The 17,735-nt window shown below is 41.4% G+C and overlaps 1 protein-coding gene across 1 annotated transcript; it reads right to left on the bottom strand.

Moving 5' to 3' along the window:
- Positions 1–627: 627 nt before the first annotated feature.
- On the bottom strand, positions 628–16,502 carry ZNF470 (zinc finger protein 470). The gene is made up of 6 exons (XM_011932418.1): positions 15,999–16,502; positions 15,170–15,292; positions 13,382–13,473; positions 8,989–9,115; positions 8,776–8,871; positions 628–6,801 (listed from the first exon to the last, which is right to left on the bottom strand). Exons 3-6 carry the CDS (start codon positions 13,439–13,441, stop codon positions 4,931–4,933), a joined length of 2,154 nt encoding a protein of 717 aa, XP_011787808.1. The 5' UTR covers positions 13,442–13,473; positions 15,170–15,292; positions 15,999–16,502; the 3' UTR covers positions 628–4,930.
- Between the last annotated feature and the right edge of the window lie 1,233 nt (positions 16,503–17,735).

Genomic DNA, 17,735 nt, shown 5'->3' on the forward strand with positions numbered 1-17,735 from the left:
CGTGATCCGCCCGTCTCGGCCTCCCAAAGTGCTGGGATTACAGGCTTGAGCCACCGCGCCCGGCCTAATTTTTTTTTAAGAGATGGGATAGGGTCATGTTACATTGCCCAGGCTGGTCTCAAACTCCTGGTCTCAAATTATCCTCCTGCCTGGGCCTGCCAAAATGCTAGGATTACAGGCATAAGCCACTGTGCTCAGCCTGATTTTGCATTTAATTTTATGGTCATGTTAAATTTACTTTGTTATTTCATGTGAGCAACAATGGAATGGGGGAATAAGATGAATTGTTAGCTGTCTCTTCAGGGCAGCCATATGTACCTATGCAAACAGATATTAATAGGTGGTATACCACACGAATCCGGAAGTTCAGTATGTTCCAACCCTTTGGATCTTCTCCAATATCACCTTTCCAATAGTAGAGCTATATTTTTTTTCTATTCAATATTCTGTTACACAAGAAGTATGACCATATATCCTGCTTTGCTGAGGATATGAACACCTGTTGCTAAGTGCCCTGTGCAGTTAGCTATCCCTTTCACTCTCAAAAATGTCCCAGTTTGGACAATAAATTATATGGTAATTGCATTAATCAGTTCAGGCTGCCATAACAATATACCACAGACTGGGTGGCTTAAACTACTAACATTTATTTTCTCACAGTTCTGGAGACTAAAAGTCCAAGATCAAGGGGCTGAAAGGGCTGGTTCCTGGTGAGGTCTCTCTTCCTGGCTTGCAGATGGCAGCATTCTTGTTGTGTCCTTACATGGCATTTCCTCTGTGCACATGTAGAGAGACAGAGCTCTGGTGTCTCCTCCTCTTATAAGGACACTAGTCCTATGGGATTAGGGCCTCACTCTTATGGCCTAACTTAACCTTAGTTTCTTAAAGGCCTTATGTCCACATACAGTCACTTTGGGGTTTTTAGGACTTCACAAGTAAATTTGGTGGCGGTAGAGGCCAGCATTTGGTGGTGCTGATGGGAACACAATTCAGAACTGAATTCACAATTCAATTCACAGTGACTCTTGCGAATAAAGTGTAAAATGTAACCAGCATTCCACTTTCACAACGCATAAACTAATCTCTAAATTTGGTTACGAGCCATCTTAACCCTATGACTTTAAACAATGTAAGACAGCTTTCAACAGTATCATACAAAATCCCTTACTTTAATTTTTTGGCCTTAATGCTAGAAATCCAAGAGCTGAACTTTAAGTTATTCAAAGCAGTGAGATACCAGTATTACACATAACTTTTGGATTCAGCGTTCTCCATCCTCTGTAAATTGTCATTATCCGGAACCCTAGACCTCCATTCATCCCAGGTGACTATAATGAGTAATAATCAGGTGTTTGCTCATTGCACACCATGAGATGCTTTCAGTCTAGAAAATAAGTCTTATTTGCTCCATCTCATCCAAAAATCAACTCCCAATACCTGATTTTCCAAAGATTCTAATGCCTATACCGCAATTTTCATACCAAATTCTGTATGATTGTTTCTTTACTTGCAAGCAACTGACCAACAGGAGGCAAAAATCGAGTGCCAGAAAGATAATGGGTAGTTCGAGCAATCACAGACTTAGAAAGTACAAAAACCAGGGTGGTTCCAGGACCAGTCAAAAGAATAACTGCATCAAGCTTTTAGGGAGTTGCCATTGGATGACACAGATCCAAATGCCTTTTGAAATTCAGAGACGATTTTATTGGCCACGTCCATCAGAAACATATGGTAGGGTATGGCCAGTTACTCAAAAGGAAAAGATGAGATAGTGCAGCCAAAAGGAGGAGGCAAGGGAAACTGGGCAGAGAAAAACAGATGCCTACTATAATACATATTTTGATTTTGATTTTCAATATTACAATTGTGAGTCTACACTACAATATAGGTCTGCAATTTTTCATTTAGTATAGCACAGCTATCTTTCAATGACTATACAAATTGGTATTTTTTTCAACAGCTGCATAATTCCTATTGAATGGATATATACCATAATTAATTTATTCACTATCCTGATGGACACTTAGGTAATTTTAATAGTCTACCATTAATTTTTTTTTCCAGTAATACATTTATCTACCTTTGTATATGTTGGTTTCCAAGGAATATTAATTAAAAGGGTATATACATAAAGCAATAGATATATAATCAACAATGGAATGCCCTTGTTTCCACACATTCACCAATACCGAATGTTATCACTCGATTAATCAGTCTTTTGGGGGGAAAGTAGTTAAATAATCACTTTAATTTGCATTTCCTTGATTTCTAGTGATATTGGATAATTTTCATTAACTGCTTTTATTTCATCTTTTGCGAACTGGCCGTTAGCTTTGTTCATTTCTCTAAGTTGAAGATTATTATGGGTTTGTAATAGTACTTTGGATATCATGAATTACAGTCCTTTGTTATATCTGTTGCAAACACTTTGTGTCCGTCTCTCATTTACCTATTGACGATGATGTTTTCCACCATATGAAAGCCTAACATCAGCTTTGGGGTTACGCATTAGTGCTTAGTCTATTTCAAACCAAGGGTACAAAAATATTATTCTGTTTTTCATGCGCTTTAATTTTACATTTAGATCTTTAATCTCTCAGGCCTTCATTAGTGTGAAAGGTACAGATCTGTTTTTCCAGTGGGCTAAGTTCCCCAATGCCGTTTAATCCGACCACCTTTCCCCACTAGAATGAAACATCCTTTTTATCATATAAGGGGAGTCTGAAACTCCACATTCTCTGGTGAGGCTACCCATCCCCTAGCTGTTATATTGTTATCAGCAGAAGTGAAGAGGGAGCCCCAAGCTCCATTTTCTAGCAGTCATGTACTCTGGGTAAGAGCTTCCCTCACATAGCCCTCTATACTGCCACAGAAAGCAGTTAAGAGGGAACTCAAGAGGTCTGGGTGCTTCAGTTTAAAAAAAAAAAAAAAAAGAGTACTCTTCCAGGGATGAACCTAACTACAAAAGGACAAGGGATTCCTCTTTGAGGGTACGAAAATGTTCTAAAACTGATGGTGATGGCTGCACAACTCTGTGAATGAACTAAAAGCCGTAAGTTGCACACTTTAAGCGGAGCTTTGGGGCTCCCTCTTCACTTCTGCTGATGGATAGAGAGGAGAGGGTATGGGTGTTCTTCTCCAGAATTGCTTTGTCTCAATAAAGCTGTGACTCAAAAAATACCCTTCCACCAGCTTCTAAATCAACATTTATATGAGTGAATATAACTGCCATGATCTCTGTGAAACCATCAGTCCTCCCTTCCTCCAACACTCAAAGCATCATAAACAGTATCTGCCTTCGGACTATCATGACTATTTTCATTATGCCTTTTGTGTCTCGCAGTTACCTCTAGTTCTTCCCTCATCCTCTAATACCCACATGTTCTGGGGACAGTAAGGTGCCTGATCCAGCACTCCCTAGCTTCTTTTTTAGATCATTTCTCTTTATGGGACATATCATATATTTATCACATGGCATGAACTTAATTTTTTCTATTCTACTAGATCTGTAAGAGCATGTATTTTTGTCCATTTTGTACCTTATTGTATCCTCCAGCACCTAAAACAGTGTGTGACACATTAGCAGATGTTCAGTTAGTATTTGTACTACATTCCCAGTGTAAACTACATTCCTTGTTAAAATCAAAATTCTACAGATGATGAGAATCAGCTTCTCAACTAAAAAATATATGGAAATTTTTATTGGAATATCAATGAACTTACAAATTTAATTTAGGGAGAAATACTTTTATCAGCCTTTCTATACAGAGGCATGTCTAGCCTTCCTATTTTTAAATATTTTAAAAATAAGTTTAAGTTGTAATATCTACATTCAGAAACTAATTGCAGGGTACCTATTTTTATGTTTTGGTATGTCTTGTCAATCTCATGGAAGATGGAAGGTCTTATTGCATTTTATTTTATGCTAGAACAGTTTTACCACAGGAATTGTCTGTGGTACTTTTATAAAGGTGAAAGTATTGAATTACCCTCTTCAGTTTGTTTCATGGCTATTAATCTATTCAAGTTTTTTTGGCTTGTTACTTTTAGTTTAATGCTAACCACCCTGGTGAGTCCTACATTCTACCAAATGCTTTTGTTCTGTTTTTCCTTGAGACAGTGTCTGGCTCTGCTGCCCAGCTGGAACTGCAGTGGTGTGATCATGACTCACAGCAACCTCTACCTCCTGGGCTCAAGCAATCCTCCTGCCTTGGCCTCCTGAGTAGCTATGACTACAGGTGTGCACCACCATGCCTGGCTAATTTCTGTATTTTTTGTAGGGTTTCATCATGTTGCTCTGGGTGGTCTTGAACTCCTGAGCTCAAGCAACCTGCCTGCCTCGGCCTCCCAAAGTGCTGGGACTACAGGCATGAGCCATTGTGCCCAGCTAAAAGCTTTTGTTCTAATTGACTGATTCTCTCTTCTCAGTGTCAGGTCAAGTGAGAGTTGCTCAACAATGCCACAGAGGGAGTGATAAGCCACCATGTTACCTTGTGTACCATACATCTTTCAATTCTGAGTTTGTTCATCTTTCCTCTCTACCAGACTAGAGTCTTCTGTCTGCTCTAAAATCTTAGTCTTGACTTACTGGTTTGGTTTACTTGCTGCTTAATATGACAGTTTGTAAGGAAACCTTACCTTAATGGCTAGCATTTATTTAGCAATAACTATATGCCAGTGTGTGCTAAACTCTTGAAATGGATTAATATATTTTCCAAATCAAGGGTTTTAAATGGGAAAGTAAGTATGTATTTTTATTTTTAAAAGGTTAGGCTGCCTACAGTGTTAAACATGTACTTGACAGGAGCAAAAGAGGCAACAGTTATGCTACTGCAGAAATCCAGATGAGACGGCTGCGTCTTGGACTATGATGATGGAACATGTGCTGGAAAAAAGCAGATGGATTCTAGAAGCATTTACAAGATTGAATCTATAGGACTTGGTGGTATGGGAGGGCAGAGGAGAGAATCACTGATGACTCTCCAGTATGAATTCGCTGATGATAAGCAAGATGTACACTCTGCCGGAACGCTTTTCCACATGCTTTACACTCATAGGGCCTTTCTCCAGTATGAATTCTCTTATGCAGAGTAAGATGGGCAACCTGGCTGAAGGCTTTGCTACATTCCTTACACTCATAAGGTTTCTCTCCTGTATGAATTCTCTGATGTAGAGTAAGGGATTTACGATGGCCAAAGGCTTTCCCACAAACGTTACATTCGTAAGGCTTCTCACCAGTATGACATCTCTGATGACAAATCAGGGATGCCCTCTGTCTGAATGCCTTCCCACATTCAAGACATTCATATGGTCTGTTGCCAGTGTGGAGTCTCTGATGTTGAACAAGATATGAGCCATCACTAAAGGCCTTCCCACATTCAATACATTCATAAGGCTTCTCACCAGTATGAACTCTCTGGTGCTGAACAAGATGTGCAATCTGACTGAAGGCCTTACCACATTCCTTACATTCATAAGGTTTCTCCCCAGTGTGTATTTTCTGATGTTGTGCAAGGTGTGCATTCTGGCTGAAGGTTTTGCTGCATTCCTTACATTCATAAGGCTTCTCTCCAGTATGAATTCTCTGATGATGAGCAAGATGCGTGCTCTGCCGGAAAGCTTTCCCACATTCTTTACATTCATAGGGTTTCTCTCCAGTATGAACTCTCTGATGAAGAGTAAGAGACCCACGATGGCTGAAGGCTTTCTCACAGGTATTGCATTCATAAGGTTTCTCTCCTGTATGAATTCTCTGATGTACTGTCAGAGATGAGCCATGGCTAAAAGCCTTCCCACACACATTACATTTGTAAGGTCTCTCTCCAGTATGAATTCTCTTATGCTGAATAAGTCCTATGTGATCAGTGAAAGCCTTCCCACAATCAATACAGTCAAACGGTTTCTCTCCAGTATGATAATATCGCCGATGACGTATAAGAGAAGCATTTTGCCTGAAAGCTTTTCCACAGTCAATACATTCATAGGGTCTTTTTCCAGTGTGAATCCTTCGATGATGAGCTAGGGATGAACAATCACTAAAAGCCTTCCCACATTCAATACATTCATACGGTTTCTCTCCAGTATGGACCCGCTGATGTTGAGCAAGGTGTGCAAGCTGGCTGAATGCTTTATTACACTGCTTACACTGATAAGGTTTCTCACCAGTATGAACTCTCTGATGTTGAACAAGATGAGCATTCTGGCTGAAGGCTTTCCCACATTCAGTACATTCAAAAGGTTTTTCTCCTGTGTGTATTCTCTGATGTTGAGCAAGGTGGGCACTCTGGCTAAAGGCCTTTCCACATTCAATACATTCATAGGGTTTCTCTCCTGTATGAATTCTTTGGTGAAGAGTAAGGGTTGAGATTTTGCTGAATATTTTCTCACAGTCATTACATTTTAAAAGTTTCTTTTCTCCACAGTCTTGCTTGTGTTTTTTCACAACTGAATGTGTTTTTAAGCTTTTCTTATCTGTATGAAAATTAAACATTCTCTCTTCCATGGGAAAAATCTGTTTTATGTAAGATAATGGATTCAGATGAAAAACTGTCCCAGACTTGTTACAGTGGTCTCTTTTTTCAGTAACAGTATCTACATGAGTGATGGTCTCTTGCCTAAAATGTGTCTTCTGGTTGACAAGCTCCCTCTCAAACAAGTCTTCACGTTTACAGTTTTTCCCTAATGTTGAACATTCGAGGTCATAGCTTGTAAGTCTTTCCATTATTATTGCCGGGGGTAATTTTTCTTCATAAATATCCTGGTTTAAAGATAATGACTTGGTCACCCACACACACTCCAAGTCTGAAAGATATTAAGAAAGTGAAAGTCTTCTTTATTAAATGCTAGAATGGAAACTTCGAAAATGAAAATGTGAATCACATAGTTACTGAAATCCACAAGCAGAGGTACATGTTTTTATGGTTCTTATATAAGATTAGGTGATACAACCATCCTTGCACTGATATGATAAATCCTCATTGGTCATGGTATACTATTTCAATATGACCTTTTAAGATTTTGAACCAATATTGATAATTGAGGTTTGTCTCTAATTTCCCTTTTTGGTGCTATTTTGGCAGATTTTGGTATCACAGGATATGCTGTATTCATAAATGAAAATGTTTTAAGCTCTCCTTTTTATTCTCTATCCCAGAACAATTGAAGTAACATTGGTGATATTTTTCCTTAAAGAACTATTTGGGGATGTGGCTTCGTTTCTTGGGGGAGGCAGTTCCTATACAATATTCTACATTTCTTTGATGGTAACCTACTTGTTTAAATGTTGCATTTCCTCTTGGTATCAGTTATGGTAACCTACATTATTATATTCTCCTAGAATATCATCTATTTTTTCAAATTATTTATGGAGAGTTGAGGAAAATAGATTCATATGATTCTTTTAAGTTCTTATGCATGTGTGGTTATTTATAATTATTTTGTTTTTGTGTTTCCTCTCATTTGTCCTTACGGTTTATATACTGTATTGGTTTTCTGATGAAGTATATACAAAACTTTATTTATAATTTTCAGTAGCGCTACTGTTTCTAATTCATTTATCCCTACTTTTATTTGCAGAAGTATAAATCACTACATATAACTTATCTGGGTTTTCCTTAAATTCATTTTGTTCTTTTTCTAATATTGTGAATTGGATGTTTACTGATTTTCATTATTTTTTATTTATTAATGTACATAGTTAGGACCACAAGTAACCCACAATGCTCTTCTTGAAACTGTAAGAGCTGAAAAGTAGGGCCAGGTGTGGTAGTGCATTCCTGTAGTCCTAGCTACTCAAGAAGCTGAGGTGGGAGTACTGCTTGAGCCCAAAAGTTCAACTCCAGCTTGGGTAACATAGCAAGGTCCTGTCTCTAATTTTAAAAAGTAAAATAAAATAAAATAAAATGAAGAACCGAAAGTAGGAAAAGTCTACGCTTCAGGCCACAGATTAAACCAGGACCATCTCATTTGAGGTTCATTTTCTTGCAATATATTTCTGTTGTCTCTTATCTAGCTTTCCAAATCAGTAAAACAGCTACAAAGCAAGGCAATTTGAAAAAATTGAATAAAATACCCTGGGTCAAAAATCCCAGTGAGCACAATATAAGTGGGGAAATGACGTACACAGGGAAAGAAAGTAATATTCAGGAGCTAATTTCTTCATCTTTTGTAAGTGTATCAGAAGATAATGTCTGGAATATCAAGCAGAAAAATTCTAAATGATCTTAAAATATATAAAGACATAAAGGTAACAACTTACAGAACTAAAAACTTTTCTAATTCAAAGGGTGGGGTGGTATAAAGAAGAGAGTGAGAAAAAACAGACCTAATAAACAACAAAACAAGAATAAATAACAAAAGAAATACAAAAGAGAAAAAGGCAAAGGGAAGAAAATAGATATAATACATGTTAACTCAATAAACTCACCTTTTAAAGAAAGGAAAATATTTAAACCAGTTCCAAAAACTAAACATCAGCTTATCTAAAGGATTCAGAAATGTTTGAAGTCAGGGATGATGACAACAATATGGTGCTTGAGTAGAATTAGGTAAACATTAGTAAAACAAGAGCTCAGAAATAGACCCTGGTATGCATAAGAAATCAGTAAAGGTAAAGGAGGTATGTTACACCAGTAGGGAAGAGAATAACCATTCAAAAACTAGTGTTAGAAGACAAGTTTCAGTTTGGGAGGGAGTTTGAGAGGTGTTTTCCAACAAATTTCAGAGAGAAGAACATGTTGAGAACAGTTCCTTTATCTCTAGGTATCCTGCACTTACCTGGGCACAGGCCTCTGGTCATCTCTCCTTTTATCACCCAAGGGTCTTTCTCTTGCTCCAGTAAGGAGATCACATCTGGTTTAGAAAGGCAAAGACCTGCATGTAAAAAAACATACAAAAATTGCCTATGCTGTGGAAGACTGTGGGAAATTCTGATAATGGCATAAAAGACTACTGAGTCATGGGGAGGCAAAAGGAGGAAGATACTCTTACCCACTGAAACTAGGTTCCTGTAGTTTTCTAACATCACCTTCTTGTACAAACTTCTCTGAGCAAGATTCAGCCACTCCCATTCATCTTGGGAAAAGTCTATGGCCACATCTGTGAAAGTCACTGAACCCTAAAATGACACAAATACAATCTTGCTCACTCAGTGTTGACATTCCAATGTGGCTCTAGGGTAAAGGGTTATGCTGTTCTCACTTTGGGATTAAAAACACTATGTATAAGTAACTGCATTAAGGGTCTAAATGATCCAGGTCAGGTACGTTATTGGACAACTTTTCTGCCTAGTTATGCTGTAATGCTGTACATATTAGGAAAAATAAAAAAATGAGATACTCCTTGCTCTTCAAACATTTGCAATTCTAGGTGGTGAGAATACATTACCATTAAAAAATGCTGACTACATTCAAAACAGGATATAATCAAGTGCTAATGCAATGCTATTCATGTTAGGAGCTAAATCACTTCTCTACATCGAGAAACTAAAGAGCTCTGGAACTGTGAGAAAAACTTGCAAGGAAGGATGCTGACCTGATGAACATGATTTCAATCTCCACAATATTTTCTAAGAAATCTTAGTGTTCTTGAGATGTTAAGAGGTATGCCTAAAAAATGAAAGAAAAAAAACACACCTAGCTATAGTCTTTTCTTCTGACATAAAAATATATTTGTATTAGGAGAGAAGAACACATTTGCAAAGTTGTTTTTTGTTTTCCTTTTTTATTTATTTCTTCATTTTGTAGAGACAGGGTCTCACTATATTGCCCAGGCTGATCTCAAACTCCTGGCCTGTCACGATCCTCCCACCTCAGCCTCCCAAAGAGTTTGGATTATAGGCCTGAGTCAACATACCCAAAAGTTGTTTTTGGATAATCTAATGGGAAATTATCAGGAGAAATAATGTAATGTGAGCACATATCAAGCAACCTGTATTTTGTTACATGAGCTCCATTTCCTAACCAACCCACAAGGTGATCCACTGGACTGTTACTGGCAGATTTTCAATTTATTTCATGACTTCACTTATATCCACATCAGACTTTTAAATAAATACCAGTTTTGAATAAATTAGAAAAAAGGTCAGATTACTCCAATGAATTTGGTCTCTAGTACTGACTAGCTGGGTGAGGTTGGCCAAGTTTAACTTCCCTGTGCCTCAGTTTTCCCATCTGAAAAATGGAAATATAGTACTTGCTTCACGGCAGTATTGTGAAAATTAAATGAAGAAACAGGTCTAAAGTGCCTGGCATGATGTAATTGCTTGAGAACTGTTGCCTATGATAAGGATGAAGAAAGACAGAAGGGAAAAAACAAAGAGAAGGAAGAAGAGGAGGCCAAGAAGAACAGGTGAAACATTTCATTTAGTATTTCAGTAATAGTTCTTACATCTTATTTTACCTAACTGTAGTATGCTACAATAGTTTAGACATGGTCTTTGAATCTAGATTACCCATATTAAAATACTGTTCTGTTTACTTAAGCTATTAGCTTTGCTTTTAACCATTGAAGATATTTTTATAAACTCAAGAGAACAGTCTATTGTATTTACAAACAATATTTCCCATTTCTGTTGCACTTCCTTCACCCTGATGCTCCAAGTCCCCTTCAGGTATAACTTCTATCTGAAGAACTTCCTTTAGTGATTCTTGTAGAATTCTGGCAGTGAATGTTCTTAGTTTTCTTTCCTATGAATAACTGTATTTTATCTGCATTCCTAAGGGCTATTTTCCTGGATATAGTATTCTAGGTTGACAGTACTTCATCATTTTTCAGTGGCTGGTTTTTTAGATTTTTTGTCTTTAGTTTTCAGCAGTTTGATTATCGACTAGAAGGCTTCTCCTGCAGCTCTTTCTGTCCACACCATTACTCACTTGCAAGTTTTGAGTCTCTTGAAGGTAAATGCACTATGGTCTGGTGGCACTTCAAATCTGAGGCTTTTTCCCCAATCTGACTGCTACTACTTTTTTTTTTTTTTTTTTTTTGAGACACAGCCTTGTTCTGTTGCCCAGGCTGGAGTGTGGTGGTATAATCTTGGCTCCTGGCAACCTCTGCCTCCCATGTTCAAGTGTATTCTCATGCCTCAGCCCCTCGAATAGCTGGGATTACCGCAATGCACCACCACACCTGGCTATTTATTATTATTTTTTTTTTTTGTAGAGACAGGATTTTACCATGTTGGCCAGGCTGGTCTTGAACTCCTGGCCTCAGGTAATTCACCCGCCTCAGCCTCCCAAAGTGCTGGGATTACAGGTGTGAGTCACTGTGCCCAGCCTGCCTGCTACTATTTACTTTACAGAGACCTCAGATTGCTGTTACAGGCATGCTGTCCTGGTTTTATAGCAACTTTCAGTGGGAAAAAGAGTGGAGTGTGCATAGCCCATCTTAACCTTTATGACAAATTCTGCCACTCTGAAAATATTTTCCTCTGGCAACTGACATGAATGTTTTTGTTTAAAATGTCTAAATGCTCTAAGAAACAAGTTACCTTGGTAGTATATGTTTTGTGGCATTATACCTAAGAAAAGATGTCATGTTCTGGCCATAAGTTGTTATGCCTATTATAAAAAAAAATTTGGCGGGGCACAGTGGCTCACACCTGTAATACCAGAACTTTGGGAGGCCGAAGCTGGCAGATCACTTGAGGTCAGGAGTTTGAGACTAGCCTGGCCAACATGGTGAAACCCCATCTCTACTAAAAAAAAAAAGAAAAAAATTAGCCGGGTGTGGTAGCACATGCCTGAATTCCCAGCTATTTGGGAGGCTGAGGCAGGAGAATCACTTGAACCTGGGAGGCAGAGGTTGCAGTGAGCCAAGACTGCACCACTGCACTCTGGCCTGGGCAACAGAGTGAGACTCTCTCTCAAAAAAAAAAAAAAAAAAAGACTCCATTAAAAAAATATTAATTTTCTAAGTTTGTAAACCAAATTCAATACTTTCTTACAATAAGCAATTTGCTGGTGAAACTAGATTAGCAGTTTATCTTAATCAGAACATGAACTGCAGCTCTGAAGCTTCCATTGTTGGCCATAAAAATAATAAAATTTAAAATGTTCTGGAGTAGGGTCAGTTTGAGAAACTTTAATCCACAAGGAATGAAAAACTAAGAATTTAGTTAAAGAAAATAATCAGGCCGGGCGCGGTGGCTCAAGCCTGTAATCCTAGCACTTTGGGAGGCCGAGACGGGCGGATCACAAGGTCAGGAGATCGAGACCACCCTGGCTAATTCGGTGAAACCCCGTCTCTACTAAAGAATACAAAAAAACTAGCCGGGCGACGAGGTGGGCGCCTGTAGTCCCAGCTACTTGGGAGGCGGAGGCAGGAGAATGGCGTAAACCTGGGAGGCGGAGCTTGCAGTGAGCTGAGATCCGGCCACCGCACTCCAGCCTGGGCGACAGAGCCAGACTCCGTCTCAAAAAAAAAAAAAAATAATAATCAGAGATGAGGGCAAAAATTCAACTACAAGAATGATTACTGCAACACTGTATTAATAGCAGATAATTGCCAACAATTTACCTATGGAACATCAACAAACAAATTATGGTATTCATCCTAGAAAGAAGAAAGGATGTAAAACATTCCTTGGCATTTTAAGATGTTTACGGCTCCATGGTCAAATGGGGAAAACAAACCTTTGCATACTCCGATCATAATGCCACCAATTCCACCTGTGCCTGCACTTCCTCCGTTTCATTCAAGGTGTAACTCAGGAATCACTTCCTCTGTGAAGTTCCCCCAACCCTTCCTGCCCTCTGCAGTGAGTAGGATGGTGCAGGTTATATCCTGCTCAAGGATTCCTCACCAAGGAGGCAGGAAGGAGCTAAAATACGGTAGACTTCCTCTTGCCATATTGTGTGGCCTGTTACAGAGCGTCACCAGTAAAGAGGAAGAGGCATCTTTTTTTCTAATTCACCCAAAGATATCATATGGGCTATTAATGGCCCTTCCCAAGTATTCCACTGTGAGTCTACTCTCTGCTTGCAGCACTTATCACACTGCATAAGTGTTTGCTGCCTTTTCATTAACCTCTCTGAGAATCAGGACTGAGACTCAGGAACTAGGCAAGGAAATTTCCTCTGAGGATTGCACTTCTGCTTTGTCAGATGCCTATGAAAAGACTGAGTATAAGGGAAGGCCTCAGACGGGGTCATTTCTTGAATGAAAAATAAACAATGAGTAGGAAGAAGAGAAGGAACTTCTGAGAGGGCACTGGGCTGTGTGAGTCTATTACTCACTCACAACCCCATCACATCTCAGAAAGGGAAGAAACAGAACAGGCCTCAGGGTGGAACTCTTAAGCACAAAATTTTCAGAAGAAAACAAGCATTGCCAAATCCTGAAAAGCAAGACTATTTTAGTGGCGACAGGGGGAATACTAACTCACCAGGGACATGGCTTTACGAAGTTTAATTCCTTCCACCTCTACCTCTTCCTGGCTCTTCATTTGGAGAAGAGCTTTACTCTGGCATTGCAGAGCTGGGGACGAGAAAGTAGTAGTGAGAAACCAAGTAGCACTAATAATCAGACTAAAAATGCTTTCTTCCCTTCAGCTTCTTGTGTCCTCACTCACAATCCTCCCTCCAACTCCCCCACCCCACAGTCCAGATGCTCTTTGGGAGACTTGAAATATATAGCTGGGGTTCCCCTCTGCTCTGGGTTTTCAGGATGAGCATAATATATCTTGACCCCCTCTTCCCATCAGCCACCAATTCATTAACAACAGATGTATTAATACTAGGTGTTCTCTATGTGTGTGTACATTTTTTTTTTCTAAGACAGGGTCTCACTCTGTTGCCCAGGTTGGAGTACAGTGACATGATCATAGCTCACTGTATCTTCAAACTCTGGGCTCAAGTGATCCTCTTGCCTCGGCCTCCTAAGTAGTTAGGACTACAGGCGTGTGCCACCATGCCCAGCTAGTTTTTTTCTTACTTTTTATAGCGATGGGGGTCTCACTATATTGCCCAATTGCTCACTATATTGCTTGAGGCCAGGAGGTGTCAACCTCCTGGAGTTGGGTATCTGGTCAACTTCCTGGCCTCAAGCAATCCTCCTGCCTTGGCTTCCCACAGTGCTAGGATTACAAGCATGAGCCACCATGTCTGTGCTGTGTCTATTAATACTCTCTTTAAATCTCCACAATCTTCAATCAGAATAGGGTATACTGTCACCATTTTACAAATGAAAGCTCTGGGAAGTCAAGTCTTTTTCACAAGTCACACGAGTTTGTAAATAAAGAAACACAGTCCCTAACCTAGGTCTGGCTAACTCTACCACAAAAGTTATTTGCTCAGACACCAGAAAATATGTCCTCTGTGCAACTGGCCAGGATTTGTGAAGATTCTATGAGACAAATTCCTTGGAGAATTCCATGTTTCCCAGAGGGAGGCATTCCTTTTGTTACAAGAGTCCGTGTGACTTGCAGACAACTAAACGAAAAAATCCTCGTGAGGCCCAGGATCTCATTTTGTTTTGTGACAACCTACAGTGTTGAAGCAGTCCCTTGACTCCACTGAGCCACGTTTCCCGAATTAGGAAGAGGATAAAGTATCTGAATTCTGGTTTCATTCATCTAAATTTCACTGCCTTCTCAAAGGATTATCATAATGATGATAAAAATGAACACATTACATGGCAGGGACTATACCAAGTGCTTTACATGTATGAGGTCATTTAATCCTTATGCCAGTACCGTAAAGTATAGAATATTATCATCTCCATTTTACCTAAGAACTTAGAGTCACAAAGTTTTTTTTTTTTTGAGACAGAGTCTCGTTCTGTCGACCAGGCTGGAGTGCAGTGGTGTGATCTCAGCTCACTGCAAGCTCCGCCCCCCAGGTTCACACCATTCTCCTGCCTCAGCCTCCAGAGTAGCTGGGACTACAGGCGCCCGCCACCACACCCGGCTAATTTTTTATATTTTCAGTAGAGACGGGGTTTCACCGTGTTAGCCAGGATGGTCTCAATCTCCTGACCTCGTGATCCACTGGCCGTGGCCTCCCAAAGTGCTGGGATTACAGGCGTGAGCCACCGTGCCTGGCCTACAGTCATAAAGTTTTTAAGAAAAAAACCCCAAACCTGCTCAGTAGAGGTTCCGGGATATGAACTCTTCAGTTATTTAACCCTTTCAGAGTCAGTTTCTTCAATTGTCAAAAGTGGGTAAGAAACCTACCTGAGACAGTAGTTGAGACTACATGACAGCCAGTGACTCTGGAGTCAGCCTGTTCTGGATCTGAATCCCGGTTCTTCCACTTACTAGTGATTACTTATCCTCTCTATGATTCAATGTCTTCATCTGTAAAAAAGAGGTAAGGTAGTTCCTACTTCATCATGTTGTGAAGTTTGGTGTTGATGCTCCCAAAAGGTCTTAGAACTGTGTCTGGCACATAATAAACACTCATTAAACATTAGCTATTACTATTGCATGCAGGAAGCTAAACAAGCAAAAAACAATATGGCTAAAAATAGCCCTTCTTCCCCCTTTCTCTTTATTGGAGTGGGAGGCCAGAGGGGAGGGAGAGAAGCCCAAGGAATGGGGATATCTTCCATAATTGATCAGAACGTGATTAACCCATAGAAAGGCTATGGTGAAGCTGTGAATCTCGCCTTCTTCCCAAGTCCCATCCTATAGTGATAAATGGGACAACGCTCCGAAGGGTAAAAATCTAAATGCTGAGCTCTTCCTTGAAGAGCAGCAGAGTACCCAGAAGTAATGCTATAATGGGTAATATAACGGGTAGTGTTCTCTCCCCTGGGCCCTTAGTGATATCCCAAGGACCTGAGTCAGGTATCTGGTTAGGTGTATCTGGCCAAGTCAAGGTCCCTCCCTAACTAAACCCAGCTCCACTCTGACCCAAGGTGACCCTCCAAATCGTTGGACTTCCGGGTCCACTAGCCTTAGAAACGGGAGACATCCTCCTCCAGCACCTGAACCCCAAAGGGCAGCACCCAAAACCTCAATGTCCACTCCTGCAGCTGCATCCGTCATCTGTCACTCTCACCTGTGTACTCTGTTCCCATGGTCTTCGCTCCTCGCTGTCCTGTAGACATGGAGTCGTGTCCTAAGCTCTGCCCCCTCCAGATAGGGCCGACAGGAAACGCTTCAGCCGAGGCCGCCCCTCCCGGGCACCTTCCTCAGGGTCTAGGGCTTTGCCCACACTGGGCTCTACGCAGTCGATACAGCGGAGGGCGGGGTAAGCCTCCTCCGGCCAGGTTTCCTGCTCTCGGCCAGTTAAAGTGCTTCACTCATTTCAACACACACCGCCTTCCGCACGCCGCCGGGACGTGCACGCAGGCGCAGATTCGTGACCACGCACCGGGCAGTCACGCACCGGGCCGCCATCCCCGCGCGCGCTCGCCCCGCTCAGCGCCGCACCACACGCTCACCACTTACGGGCACTCACAGCCACCAGGCCACACCCGCACTCTCACGCCCACCGTCCTCGCCTCGCCCCAGTCCAGCCTGGGCCACCGCCCCGACTAGGCCCGCCTTCCCCTCAGCACCCGACGGGGCGCGCTCTCTCCCGGCTTCGGGTCCTCTCCGGAAGTAGGCGTGTTCTCCGCCGCAATGGACCCTGGGAAGTGTAGTCCCGAACCGAGGCGGCGTTCCGGAAGCGGGCTCCGGCTTTGCGAGGAGCGGCTGCTCTCAAAGCCTGGCGGTTACTGCTCTGTGTCCTCTTGTGGGCATCTCCTGGTCCTCCTGGTTGGATTAGGAGCCCTCTCAGCCCGGAGTCTGGGTCACCGAAGTACAGGCCGCTTCACGGAAGCGAATCACGGCTCAGGGGTTTCTGGAAGCCATCGCCAGGCTCCGAGTGTTCAGATGCAGCTGCCAGGCTCAGGGCAAGGGAACTGACTTCCAGCTCGCAGGAGCGCCGGTCCGTGGTGGGTATGGTCGCAGGCGTGGGGTGTGCAGGAGCAGTGGGACAGCACTGAAACGCAGTGGGTAAGGCGTAGCGGCCACCTCAGCAGAGAAAACCATGATAGGGCGGGGCTTGGGGCGCGTGCGGGGCCTACGGGATAGAACAGTGAAGAGATTAGGATTTTTCTGCTTTGCACACTTGTGACTTTCTGATGGTGCGCGTGTGGAACTTGTTTTATTTCATGTCTACTAGTTACCGCTCTCTGATATGTGGTGCGCCCTTCATTCCCCCAACCCCGTTTTATCTCTCCCTGCTAGAAGGAGGGTTCCAAGAAGGCACACAGCTTACATCCTGTTCAGGGTTATATTCTCGGTGACTAAAACAGCACATGGTAGGTACTTAGTTTTTAATTTTTTAATTTTTTTTTTTTTTTTTTAGGAAATCACAAAATCTAGCATGGCCAGCCCCACCATGACACATGTTATGGGCTGAATGTGTCCTCCCAAAATTAATATAATGAAACCCTAACTAATGTCATGACGTTAGGAGGTGGAACTTTGGGGAGGTAACTGGATTTGGATTAGGTCATAAGGGTGATTCCCTTATGATGAGGTCAGTGCACGTATTAAAAAAGAGGAAGGAGGGGTCTCCATGTTTACACAACCACCAAGAAAAGGCCATGTGAGGACACAGCAGGATGTAACCCATTTGCAAGCCAACAGGGCCCTCACCAAGAACTGAATGTGCCAGCACTTTAACTTCTCAGCCTTCAGAACTGTGAAAAATAAAGTCTCTTCGTCAAGTCACTTAGTCTATGATATTTTGTTTTAGCAGCTGCAGTTGACCAAGACACAGCGTCATAGATACTGGCTCACCAGA

Source organism: Colobus angolensis, unplaced genomic scaffold (genome assembly GCF_000951035.1).
Source record: "Colobus angolensis palliatus isolate OR3802 unplaced genomic scaffold, Cang.pa_1.0 Scaffold96, whole genome shotgun sequence".
Taxonomy (NCBI): Eukaryota; Metazoa; Chordata; class Mammalia; order Primates; family Cercopithecidae; genus Colobus; species Colobus angolensis.

Bases quoted from the DNA above. Each gene is read 5' to 3' on its own strand.
- ZNF470 (XM_011932418.1), bottom strand. From the start codon at position 13,441: ATGAAGAGCCAGGAAGAGGTAGAGGTGGAAGGAATTAAACTTCGTAAA. The intron at 8,872-8,988 runs GTAAGAGTATCT...TTTTACATGCAG, and splicing joins CAGGAACCTAGTTTCAGTGG to GTCTTTGCCTTTCTAAACCA. The intron at 6,802-8,775 runs GTAAGTGCAGGA...AATATCTTTCAG, and splicing joins GACCAGAGGCCTGTGCCCAG to ACTTGGAGTGTGTGTGGGTG.